Here is a 19,197-nt window from a genome sequence, read left to right as displayed (position 1 = left end):
AGGGGCAAGAGTCTCCTTGGGGAGAAGACGTCCCACCATTCAACAAAGTTGGGCTTCTCAGGGCTTGGGGTTTCCGGGCCCAGACTTGTGCCGCTCCTTCCACTCTCTATGCTTATATCCTCCTAAATCCTCCACAGGTCCTCCTACTCTAGCTGTCCAAGCCAAGTGTGATCCCTGCTTGTCCATTCCATGCCAGAACCAGGGCACTTGCCACAATGATCCCCTGGAGGTGTACAGGTGTGCCTGCCCTAGTGGCTATAAGGTGAGTGGACGAAGCTGGGAGGGCGTACACTGTGGGGCACAGACAGGCAAGGTTGGGTCTGTCGTGTTTTCCAGGCTGTCCTCAGTACCCAGAGCAGTGCCTGGCTCAGAGCAGGCACTTGAGTGAGCCTGTCATCAGTGATCTAACGTATGGATGGATGGGTGGGTGGGTAAAAGAATGATAAGTAACTCCTGGGACAGGGGGGCTGAGCCACTGAGGGGCTAGCTGTCTCTACTCAACACACTAATCCCCAGGTCTCCCTGGAGTCCCTGTCACTGACCTTTCCCTCCAGGGCCGAGACTGTGAGGTATCCCTGGACAGCTGTTCCAGCAGCCCTTGTGGCAATGGAGGGACGTGCCATGCCCAGGAGGGCCAGGATGGTGGCTTCACGTGAGTGGCCTGGGGGCAGGAGCCTGGGTGGGGGGAATGTTTTGATGGGACCAGCAACTACACCTTGGTGTTATACTTCCCCCAAGGGGATGGCCCAGTTCTCCGTGTGTTCCAGGAGATGGGTGGGGGTAGAGGCTCAGGGGGAGCAGACAATGCTGTGAGACATAGCTGTGCCCAGGGGACGGCCAGAGTCACAAAGGAAGCGCTCATGGATGAGCTGGGGCTTGGGCCTGCTCTGCAGCTTCCTGCTACAGCCCACTTCTTGCTCTAACAAGGTACTGGGCGCTGAAGGGTCTTTGCAGGATACTGGGATGCAGTGCCAGGAGCAGACTGGGAACAACTAAGATTCATTTATGTTCAACCACAAAACCTCTGTTCTGAGCCGGACAGTGTGCTGGCTGTGCAGCTTGCCTGAAGGTGGGGTAGACAGCCCCTCCTGTCCAGCTGCCACCCTGCACCCCCAGGAACAGCAGAGGCTGCCATTGGGTGGGTGAGGCCTGCCCAGAAGGGGTGCCAAGTCCCCATCATTCCCTCTGGGGTTCTCCCCAGATCTCATGACTCACATTGACCACCGCAGAGAGGGGACAGCCCTCTGGACCCACCATGAGCACTCATTTCCCTGTAGAGTGCAGAGTCCAACCTCAAGTTCTCTCTGAGGTCCTGCGGCTGCTGACGTCACCATCTAAGCCCCTCCCATCGATCTGTTCCGCCTCCTGCCCCCACCGACCCCCTCACCCTCCCAGAGTACAGAGTGTTTGGTTGCTGGAAAATAAATTGGCCGCTCAGTAAATTGGCTCTTGAGAAAATGATGTTGAATCTACCGGCAGAAATGGCCAAACCTGCCTCTGCAAACCCAAATTACCAGACGTAAAACACGAAAGTCTAAGAGGCCTCTCCCAGCGTCGCCTTGGAAACGCGTCCTCCTCCTGCTCTCAGCCTGGGCCGCAGCCCCAGCAGCGTTCCCCTCCCGGCTCCGCTCCTCCGCGGGGACTGAGGCCCCTCGCACTCAGCAGCCCTGCAGCCTGGGACGCCCGGGTGGGCCCTCCAGGTAGAAGGGGGTGCCTCCTTAAGTCACCCCTACACCGGAGGCTCCCCCGGCCCCTGCCCACTCCCACTGCCCTATCCTTGGCTCCCGCCAGAGGGGCTTTTTGCAATGCCAAGTGACCCTGTTATCCCAGCTTAACATGCACACCCACACCCACCCACACGCCATTAAAATTAAACCCCAGAACATGCCCTGCAGCTGGGGTCTTCAGAGGGCTTTACCCGACCCCCACCCCCACCCCCAAATATAAACCCGTACCACCGTCCTTAGATTGACAGCTAAAATTTTTCATCAAAATAAAATTTAATTTTTCTTTGCAATGTAGATAAGGTCTTAGATAGTGTGAATGTTATTAATATTTAAAGATGAAACGATCACTTAGTCACTCTTTCCTTATCCTCCAGTGGCAATAGGAAGAGCATTGCAATCTGACACCATTTTTAAATGCCCTGAATGCAGGGAAATGCTCCCCACACCCCTTCCTTCTCCTGGAGCTAGTGTTCCCATCATGCTCCCCCCTCCCATTCTCTGTAGAGTGTATTAGGATTTGAAGCCCCACAGTCTTCTCTTCGGGAGCACCTGCTGGCTTCTCTGCCACCAACAAGGAGTCTAAGTGTTAACATGTAAAGTCTTCTTTTTGGTATTTCTCGTCAACATAAGTCTGATTAGCTTCTTTTGAGTTTTCATGACAATTGCCAATAACATACAATCATTCAAAACAAGAAAACCACATGATGAAATTTGGTAGTTATTATGCATGAAGGTAAATCTTACTAGACTGTGTCCCTTAATGAAACTTAAGGGTATGGACAGGGTACTTTTCTGGAGTTCTTTTCTTCTCTGAATGGGTTCACGTGTCCAGGGGTGATGGGACAGAGCAGGAGAGGGCTCAACAGCCCTGGTTGTTGGCTTTGTTTTTATAGATGTAAATGCTGGGAAAGTTTGTTCACATAAATACACCAACAGGATTAAGAGGAGTTTTATTATAGCCATGTCACTCAGTTCTTTGAAACTCTTCCCAGTTGATGTACCCAAACCCCCAGAGTGATCTATCACCAAAGGTATTTTTCATGCTCTGTCAGCTGAGAGTTCCGTGAGGCCTCCCATCACTTGCAACATGCGGAACCGGAAACCTCTTGACTTACAAAACCATTTGTTCTGCTTTCTACGCATCAGAGTCCCCAGTTGTTGTTTTACTTGGTGCCTCACACCTTGCACTTGGGAGTCCTGGACAGAGCAGCTTAGGGAGGAGCCTGTGTGGACATTTGAAGAGGGGGATGTCAATTTCTCAGACCTCTCTCTGACCCTCACACCACTTGGAAAACCTCAGGTGCCTCAGGGGAAGTTATCACCCTGGTTTGAGGGTCACTGATCTCCAGGACCCTCCACAACCCAGCTCCTGCCCCCCTCAGCCCCATTCTCCCTGAAGCCTGCGCTCCACATGCTGCCCCTGAACTGCGTGGATGAGCAGGGCCCTTCCTGGAGGATGTGCGTGGAAGTCAGGCTTTTGGACATTCCTCTGTCCCTGCTGCCTTCCCTCCCCTTCCTGCTCCTTCTGTCTGGGTCCTTGAATAGGTCAATTTGTCCCCTCCTCCAGGAAACCTGCCCTGGGCGACCCCACCAAGGAGGAGTTAGTTGTCCTCTGCCCCTGTCTGCCCACACCCTGGTTTCAGGCACGTCTATCACCCCACACTCCCCACCTCTGCTCTAGTCACCGGTCTTTTTCACTAGACTGTGATTGAGTCCCTTGAGGGCAGTGTCGGTCTTGTTCACCTGTAACTTACCTTAACAGCCCCTGCCAAGGGCCTGGCCCAGAGTAGAAACCCTGATTCTGTGGAATGATGATCAAGTGGGGACACAGGTTTCCATCTGTGCCTCTCCCTCTTACCATCCCCCACAGGTGCTCCTGTCCCATCGGCTTTGAAGGACCAACCTGTGAGGTGAACACGGATGACTGTGTGGAGCATGCCTGTGCCAATGGAGGCGTCTGTGTGGATGGTGTGGGCAACTACACCTGCCGGTGCCCCCTGCAGTACACGGGTAAGCATGGTGGGGCCAGAGCACACGCCGGAGCCCTGTGCTGTGGGTGGCAGGTCTGGGGCCTTCTCAGTGTCTGAGGAGGTTCTGCTGGGCCTGGCTTCTCTCCTGCCTCTTGCTCCTTATTCCCCCAGGAAGGGCCTGTGAGCAGCTGGTGGACTTCTGCTCCCCGGATCTGAACCCATGTCAGCACGAGGCCCAGTGTGTGGGCACCGCAGATGGGCCCAGGTCAGTGGCACCCATTGCCAGGGATTTCAGTCTGGGCTCTGCCTTCTCCCCATCCCTCCTGTTCTCACCTGTCAGAGGGTTTGGTCTCAGCGATGCAGGGTGCAGAGGGTGGGTATGGGTACCACTCTGGCCAGAGAGACCTATCTGCATCATCACCCCGAATGAATCAGTTGGCTGCACTGTTTCAGATCTTCAGCTGTGTGGCAACAGCTTCCTCCTGGGGTGGTTGCAATGATTAGGTGAGAAAGTATATGACAAGCACTTTCTTCTGTGTCCAGCATCCAAGTTCTCCACCTCCAGAGTCAATTGTTCCAGATCCACAGCTGTTTATCCCAATTACAAAATCCACGAAACTCTAAAGACCAAAAACTTCTTCCGAAGGCACAGTAGGCCCTCAGCCGAACATATTTGTTAAGAAGGGCTGAGCTGGGCTGATATGAGGCCATTTCCACTTGTTGCTCATCTCATGGAGTGTGGATATGTACAGATTTTACTACCAAAATGTAAACTTTTCGGCTTATAGGGCCACCTCCGACCACCTCAGCAGGTTATATCATCCACTGTTTTATGGACTATTTTACCAATGCCAAGAAGTTCTGAATTCCAGAGCCCGTTCAGCCCCGGGAGGTTTGGGCACGGAATTGCTGTCCTATATTATTGTCATCGCTGGGTGGAATCCCCTAGGAAGCCTGCCATCTAGCAAGAGCTGCCTGATATCCATGGGCAGAAAGTTAGTGTCAGAAGATGACTGAGGCCTGGATACACCATCAGTGGGCTGCATCAAACCTCCATACAAATGATGGACAGATGCTACACTCCTGCAGTGGCAGGGCAGACCAGGGACACACTGGGTGGCAGGTATCCTCCTCAGAGATGCTGTGTCTCAGAGGGTGGAATGGAGCAGGATTTCAAACAGGCAACTAACCCGCTTTGGAACTGCTGGCATCATCCTTCATGCCACAGAGAACGAGTACTGTGCTTTGCCCTGGGCCCAGGCTGCAGCACAGGGTTATACAGTGCACATCTCTCAACTTCCTATCCTGGTGTGGTGGCAAGATGGAACTGACACTCAGCACTGTGCCTAGAAACCAGACAGTATTCAATACACAGTCACTGGGTGGGTGGGTAGGTGGATGGATGGATGGATGGATGGAGTGGGTGGTGGTTCAGCTACTGTAACAGTTTTTCAAAATGCAACTCAAGACCCAATTTAAGTAGATAGTGATCAATTGGGTAAGTCGTTAACATTAAAAAAAAACAAAACGTCAGAGAGCAATGTACCATTTTATAAGGTAAGAATAAATATTGTTGCACCAAATTGATGTGTGTGTGTGTGTGTGTGTGTGTGTGTGTGTGTGTGTAGGCAGCGGGCTGAAAGATATTTCTTAGATCCTGAAAAACACTGAGTTCAGGAATGAGTAAAATAATCCAGGCAAGGGCACTGATCTGCTCATTGTGTGGTTGAACAGTGGAGTTCGGAGTTCAGAAAGGATTCAGAGAAGAGATTGTTCAGTGAGGGGTGGTGTTCACTAGAGGTGAGGTATTGGCTTGGCTGCACCATGCAGAGGGTGCTCCAGAATCAACAGTTGTATCTGGCAGGTGTGGGCTTGGTGGGGGGAGCGGATAGGCTGCAGGACAGGGAATGTCTTGAAAGGCCATTACTGGAAAGGGGAGAGAGAGTGTGCCCTTTATTTGATAGGCAAATGGTTGGCCAAGACAGATTTGGGGGGAGACAGTGATGTGGTGAGAGCTGGGAGGCTAGAGGGAGGCTGGCCTGGGGCCAAGGTTCCTATTGAGAGGCACATGCCCTGCTAAAGGATGGGCCCAACAGAGTTGGAGAGTCTGGGTAAGAGGGTGGCTGAGCCATGTGATGCAAGACCATGATGTGCCCGGGGTTGTGCGAGAGCACGGAGGGAGTAGCTGAGCAGCAGGGCAGGTTAGAAGAGGGTTGGCCTTGCATGTGGAGGCAGGTTCTCTGGGACAAAAGTCTCATTTCCTCCTGCTGCTGGGCCTCCACTGTTGGAGGCCATGACCAAGTCAAGATGGCACCTGGCAGTTTGCCAGGAGGAGTGGCTGGTGAGGTCGCAGCCTCCAACACTCCACCCTCTCAATCCAGGTCCCCCCACCCCCACATAAACTCTCTTCTCACGCTGGAAAACACTCTCAGGATGGGCTGGGTCCCCTTTATATCCAGGACTCTTTTTGGCCTCCTGGTGGTCTCCACAGGGACTTGAGGTCCTCTGTCACATGAACACTCAGTATGGGCCCTGGCCACCTGGGCTCTGGGCTGTGTGGCTGACACCCCCACCCCCCACCCCCAGGTGTGAGTGTGCACCAGGTTACGTGGGTGACAACTGCAGTGAGAATCAGGACGACTGCAGGGATCATCGCTGCCAGAATGGGGCTCAGTGCGTGGACGAGGTCAACAGCTATGCCTGCCTCTGTGCCGAGGGCTACAGGTGAGCCACCGGGATGCACCTGAGCCGCTGCTCTAGCTGTCCGTCTGGGCTGGCTGGGTCAGAGTGTGGTACACGAATCCTGGATTTTTAACCATGGTTCTGCCAATCCTAGCTGTGCAACCTGGGAAAGTCATGTATGGCTCAGAACCTAGGCAGAGGGTCCCTAACCTGTTAGTGGGGGATGGGAGGCAGGTACAGATTACTGGGAAGTGTTCATGACTTACTCTTCGGGCTGAACTGTGGAAGTCATGTCCTGCCGTAAAGGTCATCTACCTTCTCCTGGGGGCTCCCCTGGGAAGCTGGAGGGGCTGCCTTCTGGCCACCCACCTCCCACGCTCTGCTTGTGTCTTCTTTTATACCCTCATGGTGCTGGTGATGGAATCCAGGGCCTCACTGATGCTAAACATGCCTCCACCACTGAGATACACCCCAGCTCCTTGTGTTGTTTTTTAAAAATACCTTTATCAACATATAATTCATATACCATAAGATTTGAAGTGTAAAATTCAATGGTCTTTCATATATCCTCAGAATTGTGCATCTATCACAATAATCGATTTAGAACATTTTCCTTATTCCAGAAGGAAACTCCATACCCATCATCTGTCACTTCCGGCCCACCCTCCAGCATTTTCTAATCTACTAATAAGTGTGTTTGTGAACATATTCTGGACATTCAATTTAATGGAATCATACAATGCATTGTCTGTTGTGTCTATTTCTTTCACTTAGCATGACATTTTCAAAGTTTGTTCATGTTGCGGTATTTATCAACAATTCAGTCCTGAGTGTAGTCCATTGTATGGATATACCACAATTTGATATCCACTCATCTGTTTACAGACATTTAGGTTGTTTCTACTCTTTGACTATTATGAATACTGATGCTATGAAGAGGGTTTTGTGTGGACATACATTTTCAATTGTCCTGGGTATATCCCTAGAAGGGGACTTGCTGCATCACATGGTCACTGCCAAACTGTTTTCCAATGGCACCATCATTATATATTCCCCCCTGCAGTGTATGAGGGTTCCAATTCCTCTACACCCTCTACAACTGCTGTCTTTGGTTTCTAGCCTTCCTAGTGAGTGTGAAGTGATATCTCATTGTGGTTTTGATTTCCATGTTGTTAAAGGCTAATGAAGTTGAGCATCTTTGCATGTGCTTATTGGCATTTTTGATATCTTCTCTGGAGAAATGTCCAGTCAAGTCCTTTGCCTGTTTTTTCAATTGAGATTTTATCATTGAGTGTAAAGGCTCTTTATATATTGTAGGCAAGGCCCTTATCAGATAAATGATTTGCAAATATTTTCTTCCATTCTGTGGGTTGTCATATTTTTTAAATATTTTTTTAGTTATACATGGATGCAGTATCTTTATTTTTTTAATTTACTTTTGTGTTGTGCTGAGGACCAAACCCAGTGCCTCACATGTGGGAGGCAAGTGCTCTACTGCTGAGCCACACACCCACCAGTCTTTTGATAATATCCTTTGATGCACAGGTTTTAAATGTTGATGATTTCTAATTTATGAATTTTTTACTTTTTTTGCTTGTATGTTTGGTGTTATATCTGCTGCCTAATTCAAGATCATGAAGATTTATATCTATGTGGTCTTCTAAGAGTTTTATAGTTTTAGCTCTTAAGTTTAAAAGGTCATTGACCCATTTTTGATATTTTTATATATGGTGTAAAGAAGGTGTCCAACTTCATTCTTTTGTATGTGGATATCCACTTTATTTGTTGAAAAGACTATTTTCCCCTCCCATTTGTCGTGTATGTGTGTGTGTGTGTGTGTGTGTTTTAAACCAGTTGTCTATAAGTGTGAGGCTATTTCTAGACTCCCAAGTTTTATTCCATTGACCTGTATGGTTTTCTTATGCCAGCCTCACATTGTTTTGATTACTGTAGTTTTGTAATACATTTTGAAATTGGGAAGCATAAGTCCTCCTATTTCATTATTTCTGGAGATTGTCTTGACTATTTTAGGTAGGTTCCTTGAATTTCCATAAAAATTCTAGGATCCATCTGTCAATTTCTGCAAAGAAGTCAATCAGGAATTTGATAGGGATCATATTGGTCAATTTCAGGAACAATGCTAGTAAGTCTTCTGATGTCTTTCTATCTATTTAGACCTTCTTTAATTTCTTTCAATAATTGTTTTGTAATTATCAAAGAAAGTTTTGCACTTATTCTTAAAACTTGTTCCCGAGTATTTTATTCTGTTCAATGGTATGGTAAGTGGAATTGATTGTTTAATTTCATTTTTCCTTTGATTTTTGTGCATCAACTGTATCCTGCAATCTTGCTGAATTCTTTAATTAGTTCTGAGTGCATTTTAGTGGATTCTTTAGGATTTTCTTACATAGGATCATGTCATGTGAAAGTAGAGATAGTTTTCTTTTTTTCCAAAATCTAGATGCATTTTATTTCATTTTCTTGTCTAACTGATCTGGATAGAATCCCTAGTACAATATAGCGTAGAAGCTGTGAGAGCAGATGTCCTTGTCTTGGGGGATAATCCTTCAGTCTTTCATTATTAAATGTTATATGGTTTTTGTGGGTGCCCTTCATTAAATTAACTTCCTAATTTGTTGAGTTAAAACAACCTTGGATTCCTGGGGTATATCCCAAATGATCATGGTATATAATGCTTTTTATGCTGGTTTTGATGTTTGTGTGTGTATGAGTGAGTGTGTGTGTGTGTGTGTGTGTGTGTGTGTGTTCCAGGGTTGGGTAAGCCAGAGCCTTACACATGCTAGGCAAGTGCTCCATCATTCAACTACCTACCAGTCCTTAATATTTTGTTAAGGATTTTTGTGCCCATATTTATAAGAGATATCAGTCTGTGATTTTTGTTGTGAGGTCTTTGGCTTTGGTATCAGAGTTAGTTTTTTTTTTTTTCTTTTCTTTATTTTTCTGAAGAGTCTGTGAAGAATTTATATTAATTCTTCTTTAAATATTTTGTGGGATTCACCAATGAAACCACCTAGGCCTGGGAAGTTCTGTGATTATTCAGTTTCTTTACTCCCATATTACTGACACCAGCAGTGAGTGCTTCTCAATCATTATTATACACATGAACCACCTGAGACCTTTTTACAAGCAGATTCAGTAGGCTTTCCCCTTCTGACAGGTAACGTCCGTGCTGCTGAACCAGGGGCCAGCCAACCACACTTGTGCTCAGTACCCTTCCACAGGGGGAAAAAAGTGTTCACTAAGAACATCTTCTGTCACTTTAAGGCTCTGTTTCCCCAGGATGTTTAGTGAATTCCTCTCCAGGACTCTTCTTCCTTTGGCTGGGCCTTCTCTGACCTGTGTCCTTTCCCCTCAGCGGACAGCTCTGTGAGATCCCCCCACACCCACCTGCCCCCAGGAACCCCTGTGAGGGGACTGAGTGCCAGAATGGGGCCAACTGTGTGGACCAGGGCAGCCGGCCTGTGTGCCAGTGCCTCCCAGGCTTCGGTGGCCCTGAGTGTGAGAAGTTGCTCAGTGTCAACTTTGTGGATCGGGACACTTATCTGCAGTTCACTGACCTGCAGAACTGGCCACGGGCTAATATCACACTACAGGTGGGTACCCAGGGCGCCTGTTCCCAAGAGGGAGTCAGGGAACAGGGGACCATGGCCTCAGGTCAGAGCATCAGACCGTACCTCTGCCTAGGGGACCTAGAAGGGACATGTGTCAGTCAAAACTCCTCCTGGCTATTGGGGACTCAGCTTGAGCCGGTTTGGACAGTTGGGAAGGTAACTAAGCCACACATCAGGCAAGGTGGAGGCAGTCCGCGGGGAGGCTGGATTCAGAAAACCAAGCTCGTCAGGATCCTTCCCCACCGTCTTCTATCTCAACTACTCCTTGGCTTCTGCCTCCTGTGCTGCACACAGGCTGGTTTTATGTGGCCAGAGCTCTGGGCTTGGGTCTCTGACCAAAGTTCCCTGAGTTGCCCTTTTTATATCTTCTATTTTGTCTTAGAACGTGATCATGTTACAGATAAAAAGAAAGCAAGTTCCACTTCAACAACACAGAAATGTGCACATTTTGTATATCCATATTCTGCTAAATATTTCTTGGGAGAGTGGATTGTATTGCATATTACCCCAAAGAAAAGTTAGACTCCTCCTTAGTCATCTCTCTCCCCAAAATTCCATTCCTGATGGCAAATGCCACGTCTTTCTTCTCTCTTTCTTTTGTCCCCTTCTTTTTCTCAGAACCTTTCAGCCTCCCACACATGCTCATTCGGCTCTCCTCCCCACGTCACTTCTCCAAAATCCTGTCCACTCACATTATCCTCACAGCAGGACAAGAGCCAGCCTTAGCTGCTTAACAAATGAAACTCACCCAAACCCTCATCCTTGGTCTAGTCCTCATAGCCCCAGAAAGTCCCATTACCAGACCCAAAGGGGCTCTTCCCTGCCAGCTCTAAACAGACAACAATCAGCAGTCTCAGGGGAGTTCTCTGATTGGCCCGGTCTCAGTCACATGCCCATCCCTGTACCAACCGCTGGATCCGAGGAGATGGGGTAGTATGATGGGTCCTGCCTGAACCGTGTGCCCACCTCCAGGGATCAGGGGCTCAGGGTCTTTATCAGAAGATAGTAGGGGAGAGACTCAAGGCAGAAGGAACAGATCATGGCCCCCAGAGCAACTGAGGGGACCTCCCTTCCAAACAAAAATCCTGCTCTTGCTTGTCTTGTCTGTCACAACAGCTCCAGTGACAGACACTATCTCCTGAGAGGCTCTTTCCAGATTTGGACAATTCTGGCTGAGACAGCCCTCCTGCCCTTGTCCCCTCTCTAGTCCTCACCCTGTGTGGCTAGCTCCCACAAAGGCCCTCCCTTCACCTGGGAGTGGGGGGTCCCAGTCTGCCTCTCCCTCTCTGGGGCAGACTCCCCAAGATTCCTCTGTTCCTCTGGTACATCTTTTCTAGGTCTCAGCTGGCTTGTCTGTCCTTCTGCCTGGACCTGACCAGACTGGCAGTTGTTGGTATTTGAATCCTAGACTGCCAGCCTCTGTCAGTGCCTCCTAGAGAAGTGGCCCCTGGGGAGGTTGGCCAGGCAGGGAAGGATGCCTCTGCACACAGCCTGGCTTGTCCAGTTTCTGTGCCACCCACTGCTACTGTGAGGGGTGGGGTGGGAGAGAAAGTGCTTTGCCCATTAGGTCTCCACTGCAGAGGACAACGGGATTCTGCTGTACAATGGAGACAACGACCACATCGCAGTTGAGCTGTACCAGGGCCACGTGCGTGTCAGCTATGACCCAGGCAGCTACCCCAGTTCTGCTATCTACAGGTAGGGCTTCCTCGTGCTCCCCACCTACCCTCAGGGGCAGGGCGACTGCCAGGGAAGTATAGTTGTTGGGACCACTAGAAACTTGGGCCGCCCATCAGGTCCAACCCCAGCTTAGCGTGAGGCTCTCTGAGGTCTAAGGGGTGGCCTCTCCTTCCCCATCCCAACCCTAACCTCAGAGGAGGTTCTCCAATAGTGGGGGCCTCTGCCCCTAACTTCTCAGTTTCTCCCTAGGGCCCCAGAAAGGGGCCTGACAGATTTAGTCACTTTGGAAGTAGCTACTGGGCCAATGGCCAGAGGTGCTCCAAAATGACACCTACTCCTTTGGGTGGGGGCACCCCATCTCCTTCCAGTGCCGAGACGATCAATGACGGGCAGTTCCACACTGTTGAGCTGGTCACCTTTGACCAGATGGTGAATCTCTCCATTGACGGTGGCAGTCCCATGACCATGGACAACTTTGGCAAACACTCCACGCTCAACGGCGAGGCCCCTCTTTACGTGGGAGGTGAGGAACTGGTGCTGGGGACGCTGCAGCTGTCTTTCTCCAGGATTCTCCATTGGACCATGATGTCAGTATCCCAAGGTGGGGGCCTCTGGCTCTCTGGCCTGAGTGGCCCAGGAGACCTGATACCCAGGGCACTGCACTGTGAGGGGAAATGCCAAGAGGTGGGTGTTGTCCTAGTGAAAGGCCAAGTTGCTGGTGGATTGTCCTCCCCTGCCTGGAGCCCAGGCTGCTCTTTGCCCAGTTCTGCTGACCAAGAAGGATGGGGGACAGGCCTAGGAGAGGGCCTGGGGCTTTCCCGGCTGTCTCCCTCACCGTGTTCACCTTTCTTCTCATCTTTGGGCCAGAAGGGGCTCCATTCCCAATCTTAGGCCCTCGGAGGTCAGAGCTACTGCTAGAGGCAGTCCACGCATCAGCTGTAAACACCCACTGGCCGTACAGGTGTTGCAGGCCAGGTGATCCCATCCACCACCCACAGACATTTCTGGTTTGGTTGGAGCCAGGCTCTGGGTACAGTGGGAGAGGGCTGCTGATTCCTGGCCCCCTGGTTCTGGTGCCACCTCTGTCTCTGCTCTTCGAGCAACTTCAGGCAAGTCGCTGGTCGTCTGTCAGGTAGATTTTGGAACCCCGATCTCAGAGGGTAGCTGGGAAGCAATGACCATCAGAACCAAGGGGGCCAGTGCTCAGGCCAAGTCCTTGGCTTTTATTGGGGTCTCGAGTGATAAAAGCTAGTGCTCTAGAGGGGAGAAAGGAGCCCTGGGTAGGGCAGCCTGGAACCTCACTTGCCAACTGCCATGCCGGGCTGACAACCCAGCTGTCATCCCAGGGAAAGCAGCTTTTCCGTGGCTTCTGGGAAATGAATCTGGCCCTCCAGGTGGCAAAGCCTTAGGGTCACAGGGCCAGAAGGACAGAGACTGAGGGTAACAGGGGACACTAGAGCTGCCTAGCAGATCTCAGAGTTGGGTGCTACGCCCGGCCTGACTCAGCCTGGCTTTGCTCCCTGCCCACCCCAGGGATGCCCGTGGACGTGAACTCAGCTGCCTTCCGCCTGTGGCAGATCCTCAATGGCACCAGCTTCCACGGTTGTATCCGAAACCTGTACATCAACAATGAGCTGCAGGACTTCACCAAGACGCAGATGAAACCAGGCGTGGTGCCGGGCTGCGAACCCTGCCGCAAGCTCTACTGCCTGCGTGGCATCTGCCAGCCCAGTGCCAGCCCGGGGCCTGTGTGCCACTGTGAGGCTGGCTGGGGGGGCCTGCACTGCGACCAGCCAGCTGACGGCCCCTGCCATGGGCACAAGTGAGTATGGGGTGGGCTGAGGGAGGCCTTGCCCCTGCCCTTTCCCACATTCTACTTGTCCATGTGAGGGCCACCTCTCAAACTGTAGTTTGAAACCCCTAAATTGGAGCACGGAACCTAACACAGCTCCCCCACCCACCTCCATACTGGTTTTCCATGTTTATTAACAGGAAAAGGCTCATAAGGACAAACAGAATTGTTTTTTTTCCCCTTGGTTTAAATCTTGTGACAAAATAACAGTCCTGTGAAGTCAAGGCTGGGAGGGGTGGGCCTTGGGTTGGCTGGTCCTCACGGTGACTTTTCTCTGTCTCCTCCAGGTGTGTCCATGGGGAATGTGTGCCCCTTGACGCCCTTTCCTACAGCTGCCAGTGCCAGGATGGGTACTCAGGGGCTCTGTGCAACCAGGTTGGGGCGGCTGCAGAGCCCTGTGGGGGCCTGCAGTGCCTGCATGGCCACTGCCAGGCCTCGGCCACCAAGGGGGCACACTGTGTCTGTGACCCTGGCTTTGCGGGCAAGCTGTGTGAGCAAGGTCAGGGGCCCCCCTCCTGATGTGCCCTCTGCAGGGTCTCTCCCCACAAAATGCATAGCAACTTGGTGTTTCCTTCCTCCCAACCTCAGCTACCCTCCCCACTCCTCTCCACTTGAGGCTACTCCTGGCCTTTTGGTGTCCCCCACCCTCTGTGCACTGAGCTCCACTCCCCACCTCCCCTGGGTCCAGCCCACCCCTCAGCTGCCCTTTTTGGCTGAGGTCTCTGGTTACAGAAGAGATCACCTAGGTAACAGCTTCTAGCCAGATCACCACATCTTGGTCCCATCCACTCTGGACCTGGGAGTGGCCGAAGTCTGAGGGTTTGGGACCCCTTCTCAAGCCCTCCCCAGACAGCTTGACCAGGATGCTGAGTCGGAATCTAGACTGCTGAGGCTGGGCAGGGGAAGCAGGGGAAACCCAGACCTGGGGCCCCTTTGGGCCATCACCTCCCCAGCAGGGATTTCTTTTATAATGTCATCATCCCCTCCAGGCTTCTGTAAAGGGAGACATCTTACTCCGGCAGCTAGGAATTTCCTCCTTCCCCCTGGCCACACTGTGGGCCCCAGGAGGAAGCTATGCGAAGGTGCATGCTCAGAAGGTGGGAGGACGCTGGGGACAGAGGGGCGTGAGAGCATGCTGCCCGCTTCCTCCTCCTTCTCCTGGGGCAGCAGCTGGACCCTGAGTGTACCCTGAGGCTTTCTCTTGGTGTCTGTCCCATCCAGAGTCCGAATGCCGGGGGGACCCTGTGCGGGACTTTCACCGGGTCCAGAGGGGCTATGCCATCTGCCAGACCACGCGCCCACTGTCGTGGGTGGAGTGCCGGGGCACGTGCCCGGGCCAGGGCTGCTGCCGGGGCCTGCGGCTGAAGCGGAGGAAGCTCACCTTCGAGTGCAGCGATGGGACCTCTTTTGCTGAGGAGGTGGAGAAGCCCACCAAGTGCGGCTGTGCCCTCTGCGCGTAGTGGGCGCGGGCCGGCGGCGGGCGGCAGCTGGGCTGGGGGTGCGGGCCATCACCAGGACGGCGCCAGGCCCTGGGCAGCGCGGGTGGCCTCGACAGCCTTTCTAGCTTTGGCCGGGCGGAGGGGCGAGGCCAAGCTGCCGCCCTCTCCGGAAGTGCCTTGCACAAATAGGCGCTTAATAAATATTTGTTGAATGAATGTGTGCGTGAGGTCAGGCCACGAAGGCAGAGTGGTGGCACCCCTCCATGCCTGCTACCTGGTCTGAAGAAGGGGGCTGATCCTTTCTCAAGCTGGCCTTCCCCCTGGGGCCTCTGCGAGTAACGGCCTCACTCCTGCTGCCACAGCATCTTGCTGGCAGCAGGCCGCGGGCAGAGCGGAAGGGCCTCCTCTTGCCACGGGAAAGGGGCTGCCCCACCCGGTTGGCACTGCTTGGGAAGGATGCTGGGGCGGAGTTGGTTCTTAAGACCAGGCCTTGAATCCTGATGTGTAGGATGACCACTGTAGCTTCTATGAGGGGGTTCCCGGGGAAGGCAGACCCCACCAAAGAGGGCAGGAAGGTCTGGCTCCAGTTGAGTAAACATCACCTGCCTCCATCACTAGCCCAGCAAGGGACACTGCACCTGGGCTCCCCAGCCACCCACCCATTACAAGCTGTTGGTGAACTACTGGCAATGGGTCAGGTGTGAGGGTTTGGTGACCAGGCAGGGGTCTCCTTTGTGAAGTTCAGCTCAGGTCTCCTGGCACTGAAGGTCAGTAGGGAGCACTGGGGTCACAAAGGTCGTCATCATGGCCTTTGTCAGCTGTCATGCTGGGCAGACTTCTCTCCATCTGGACCTCAGGGTCCTCAGCTATAAAATGGGGAGGAACAAAAGGAACTGGGAAAGATTCTCCTGCTGTGGTCTCAGAAGGAAACCTGAGGAGTTAGAAGTCCCATTCTCATAAATCACAGCCACAAGTATTTATGTGCCTAACCTGGGACGGGATACTGTGGGCATCCAGCCCTAATGGGCGGGCATGAACCAATCCCTGTGCACTGCAGGAGTGACCAGGATGCCTGGGAAGAGTAGAGCCCAGTGGGGCTCTGGCCATTGACCCTTGTTGAGACTGCAGCTGCCCACCCTAGTGTTCGAGCTACTGGGTGTGGGATTCTCTGACACAGCTTATCTGGCATGGTGAATCAAGTAGGTGATTTCTGAATCTGAGAGTTAGCAAAGGGAGGAAAAGTTACTCTTCTTTCCAGATGTCTCCCGAAGAGCATGTAGCCCTGAGTATGCAAGGGGGAGCCCTTAGCACTGACTGCAGAGATCATCAGCCTCTTGCAGCCACAGAAGCCTGGCACATTCCACCACACCTGCACTCATGCCTGCAAGTATGAGCTGGGACCCTGGGGTGGGAAAGAGGGCCCTGCTCTGCTCAAATGGGTAAGTGTCCTCAAGGCAGGATCTGACCCTCACCAGGGGGCCGGGCTCTTATTGTCTTGAGGCTCTGAGCAACACTAGCCTGCATAGGGCTGAAACACGCAAGAGCAGTCAGCTTGCCCCTTCCCTGAAAAAAAAAGATGTTGGACTCACTAGCCCTGAGGAAGTTCACCTCCCTGGTGGTCCCCACAGAGCTGGAGAAGCCAGTTCCCAAGCTGAGGAACACTGACTGGCAGGAGGCCTCGTCACTCTGCACAAAGGGGCACCTACAGAAAGGTGATGCCACCCCTTCCCCAGGGCCATGGGTACAGCAGGTGAGAGGCCAGTGTGATGGTTCCCAGGCAGTACTGCATAAGCCTAAAGTTACCCACATCGGCCCTGCCATGCTAGTCCTTGGCTGAGTCTGAGGACTAGAATCTACTACAAGCCGAGGGCAGCAAGGGGCCAGGAGAGCCACATGCCCCAAGATCAACTTATCCTCCAACTGCAAGCCACTAGGGACCCTGGTCATCATCTCCAGTGCCTGTTCACACTGGTGAAGTCCTGGAAGAAGGCTACTGGGAGACCACCTGCTGAGAAATCGCCTCTGCATCTTGTCCCCCTTTGGCAAATGTCTTCAGTTCCTTTGTGGTTGCCACTGGCTGCTTCCATTATGTGCACTGAAGACACCCAGCAGGGCAAAGCCTGAGAAGCTGTTCTCTGCAGCAACACTGGTGACAGCCATGGGTCTCTGGGACTGTTAGGAAATGGAAAAGGCCGACTTTCTCCTCTTTGCCTGCTGTTAGCCTAACCACGAAAGTATCTCTTTATACAGAATACTTACAGATTCTAATATATATTTGTATTTCATTTTGTTATAGTATTTTTATATGTTAAAGTCAACTCCAATGTCTTGTTTTGATTTGCAGATGCTATGTGGTCGTGACCTTTGGTGTGGGGTTTCTGTAGTCTTATTTGGATCGACTCTAAGAGACTGGTTTAGACAGCCCATGAGGGTGCCGCACCTGCCCTTCCCCTGAAGTACTGTTTTAGAATGCCAATATTGTCTTGTCTTTCATGTGAACATGACATTATTCACTTACATTCTGTTTGGTTGGTCTCTTTCTCCACCAAGGTGAGCCTATTCCTGTCTGCATTCACCCTCCCAGGGCTTAAGAGCCTGAGGGCTGATGCCATGCCCAACAGTATCCCCACATGCAGGATGTCTGCCCTGGAGCCCTGTTCCTGAAGTGGCAGAGGATGTCTGTCCATCCGGAAGGAAGAAGGGTTTGGGGGCCAGCAGTTAGAACTGGCTGGGGATATGAGCCAGAGAGGGTATAGCACACATGGTCTGGGGAAGCTGCACATCCTCACCTCTCACCAAATGCTTGCCTTTACTCTTAAGGTGTTTGTCTACAGAGCCACACCTACACTCAACCTGTCTCTGAGGGCTTCGAAGCATCAGGGCAACAGATTAGACAGCAGTGTGTCTTCTCAGATGTCCTGTAAGATTAACTGCCTGTCTCTACGCAGTGGTTCATAGGGATCAGTGGAGAAAGGAGGCAAACATACTTCTGTGGGGATTCTGTCACCTTCTCACACCAGAAAATTGCACTTGGGAGTCTGGGTGAGGCTGGGCCCTGGCAGACAAGCTTTATAAGGTTCCTGATGACACAGCACCTGGCTGGCCTTCTTCCCAATGACAGGACCACAGACTTATTTCCCACTGAAAATATAGGCAATGGTCACACAAGCAACACCTTACCAGCACAAGGGCCACCTTCAAAGTGCCCAGTGATGGTAACTTCAGTGTCTTGACAATTGGTAACTGAAAATTTTAGGAGGAAAGAAAATGGGATCAACTAGGGTAGTAGGCTCAAGTGTCTGTACTGGCCAGGATATTACCTACCAAAGTCAAGTGAGTGACACCCTCTGAGCCTATCCTTTCTGTTGTCACTTCTGATACAGTAGTATATCAAAAGGTTTTCCTACTGTAAAGTGACAAATGGCAATTGACACAGCTAGGGACTATGTGACCTGGAGAGCATTTTCCAATCTACTGAGCACTAGATGATGCATACCAATAAGTTAATTCTATCATATCTTCATCTTTTTTTAAATGATAAGCTAGAAATCTCAAAAAATTTTTTTTATTTGGTTCTGGGATCAAACCCAGGGCCTCAGGCATGCCAGGCAAAGTACTTTACCACTGAGTCAGATCCTCAACCTTAGAAATCTCACTTTTTTTTGTAGGGGGTGGTGTTGGTGGTGCTGGATAATCAACCCAGGGACTTGTGCATGTGAGGCAAGCACTCCATCAACTGAAATATATCCCCAGCCCACAAATCTCAATCTGATTGTTTAAAAAAAATCCTTAGTCCTTAAATATATATTTAAAAATTGGGCTAAAACCCCCCACATCTGTGGAGCTGCAGTAGCAGCCTCTGAATTAAAGTCAAGGATGGCCTTGCAGCTTGCTGCGTATTCTCACTGGATGCTGCTCTGCATGTTGATAGCAAGTGTTAGATAAACTTGCTAAGTTGATTCTCACCATCCTGCTGGGTCCTTAACCAGACCTGCCTTAAGCAGGGGTGAAAGAATACAATGCAAATGGAAAGACTTTCTACTACATTTCACTAGCGCCACAGAGAGCCTGGCAGTTGGACCTGGCTTGCCTGAGATAAGGAGCTTGAACTCTATCACTCCTCACTCTCAGGATGAAACACTGGTAACTTTCCTACCCTGCCAAGGGAATCCCAAGGATTCACCCATTGTGTTTTCTCCTCCCTGAAGCTAGCTA

At 51.3% G+C, this 19,197-nt stretch overlaps 1 protein-coding gene across 1 annotated transcript in view; it reads left to right on the top strand.

The window, feature by feature from the left end:
* The window catches only part of Slit1 (slit guidance ligand 1), a 137,076-nt gene extending 119,586 nt beyond the window's left edge, over window positions 1-17,490 (top strand). Inside the window, exons 27-37 of the mRNA XM_015494847.2 lie at window positions 138-262; window positions 555-652; window positions 3,598-3,737; window positions 3,869-3,962; window positions 6,284-6,421; window positions 9,756-9,993; window positions 11,579-11,709; window positions 12,060-12,214; window positions 13,225-13,513; window positions 13,831-14,042; window positions 14,765-17,490. Of these exons, the coding sequence (XP_015350333.1) occupies window positions 138-262; window positions 555-652; window positions 3,598-3,737; window positions 3,869-3,962; window positions 6,284-6,421; window positions 9,756-9,993; window positions 11,579-11,709; window positions 12,060-12,214; window positions 13,225-13,513; window positions 13,831-14,042; window positions 14,765-15,003 (1,859 nt within the window). The 3' untranslated portion in view covers window positions 15,004-17,490. The remainder of the gene's footprint in view (window positions 1-137; window positions 263-554; window positions 653-3,597; window positions 3,738-3,868; window positions 3,963-6,283; window positions 6,422-9,755; window positions 9,994-11,578; window positions 11,710-12,059; window positions 12,215-13,224; window positions 13,514-13,830; window positions 14,043-14,764) is intronic.
* The last annotated feature ends 1,707 nt before the right edge of the window (window positions 17,491-19,197 follow it).

This window comes from Marmota marmota, unplaced genomic scaffold, assembly GCF_001458135.2.
Source record: "Marmota marmota marmota unplaced genomic scaffold, marMar, whole genome shotgun sequence".
Classification (NCBI taxonomy): domain Eukaryota; kingdom Metazoa; phylum Chordata; class Mammalia; order Rodentia; family Sciuridae; genus Marmota; species Marmota marmota.
The sequence above is the reverse complement of the archived record's forward strand: the minus strand, read 5'-3'. Positions and strand labels throughout refer to the sequence as shown.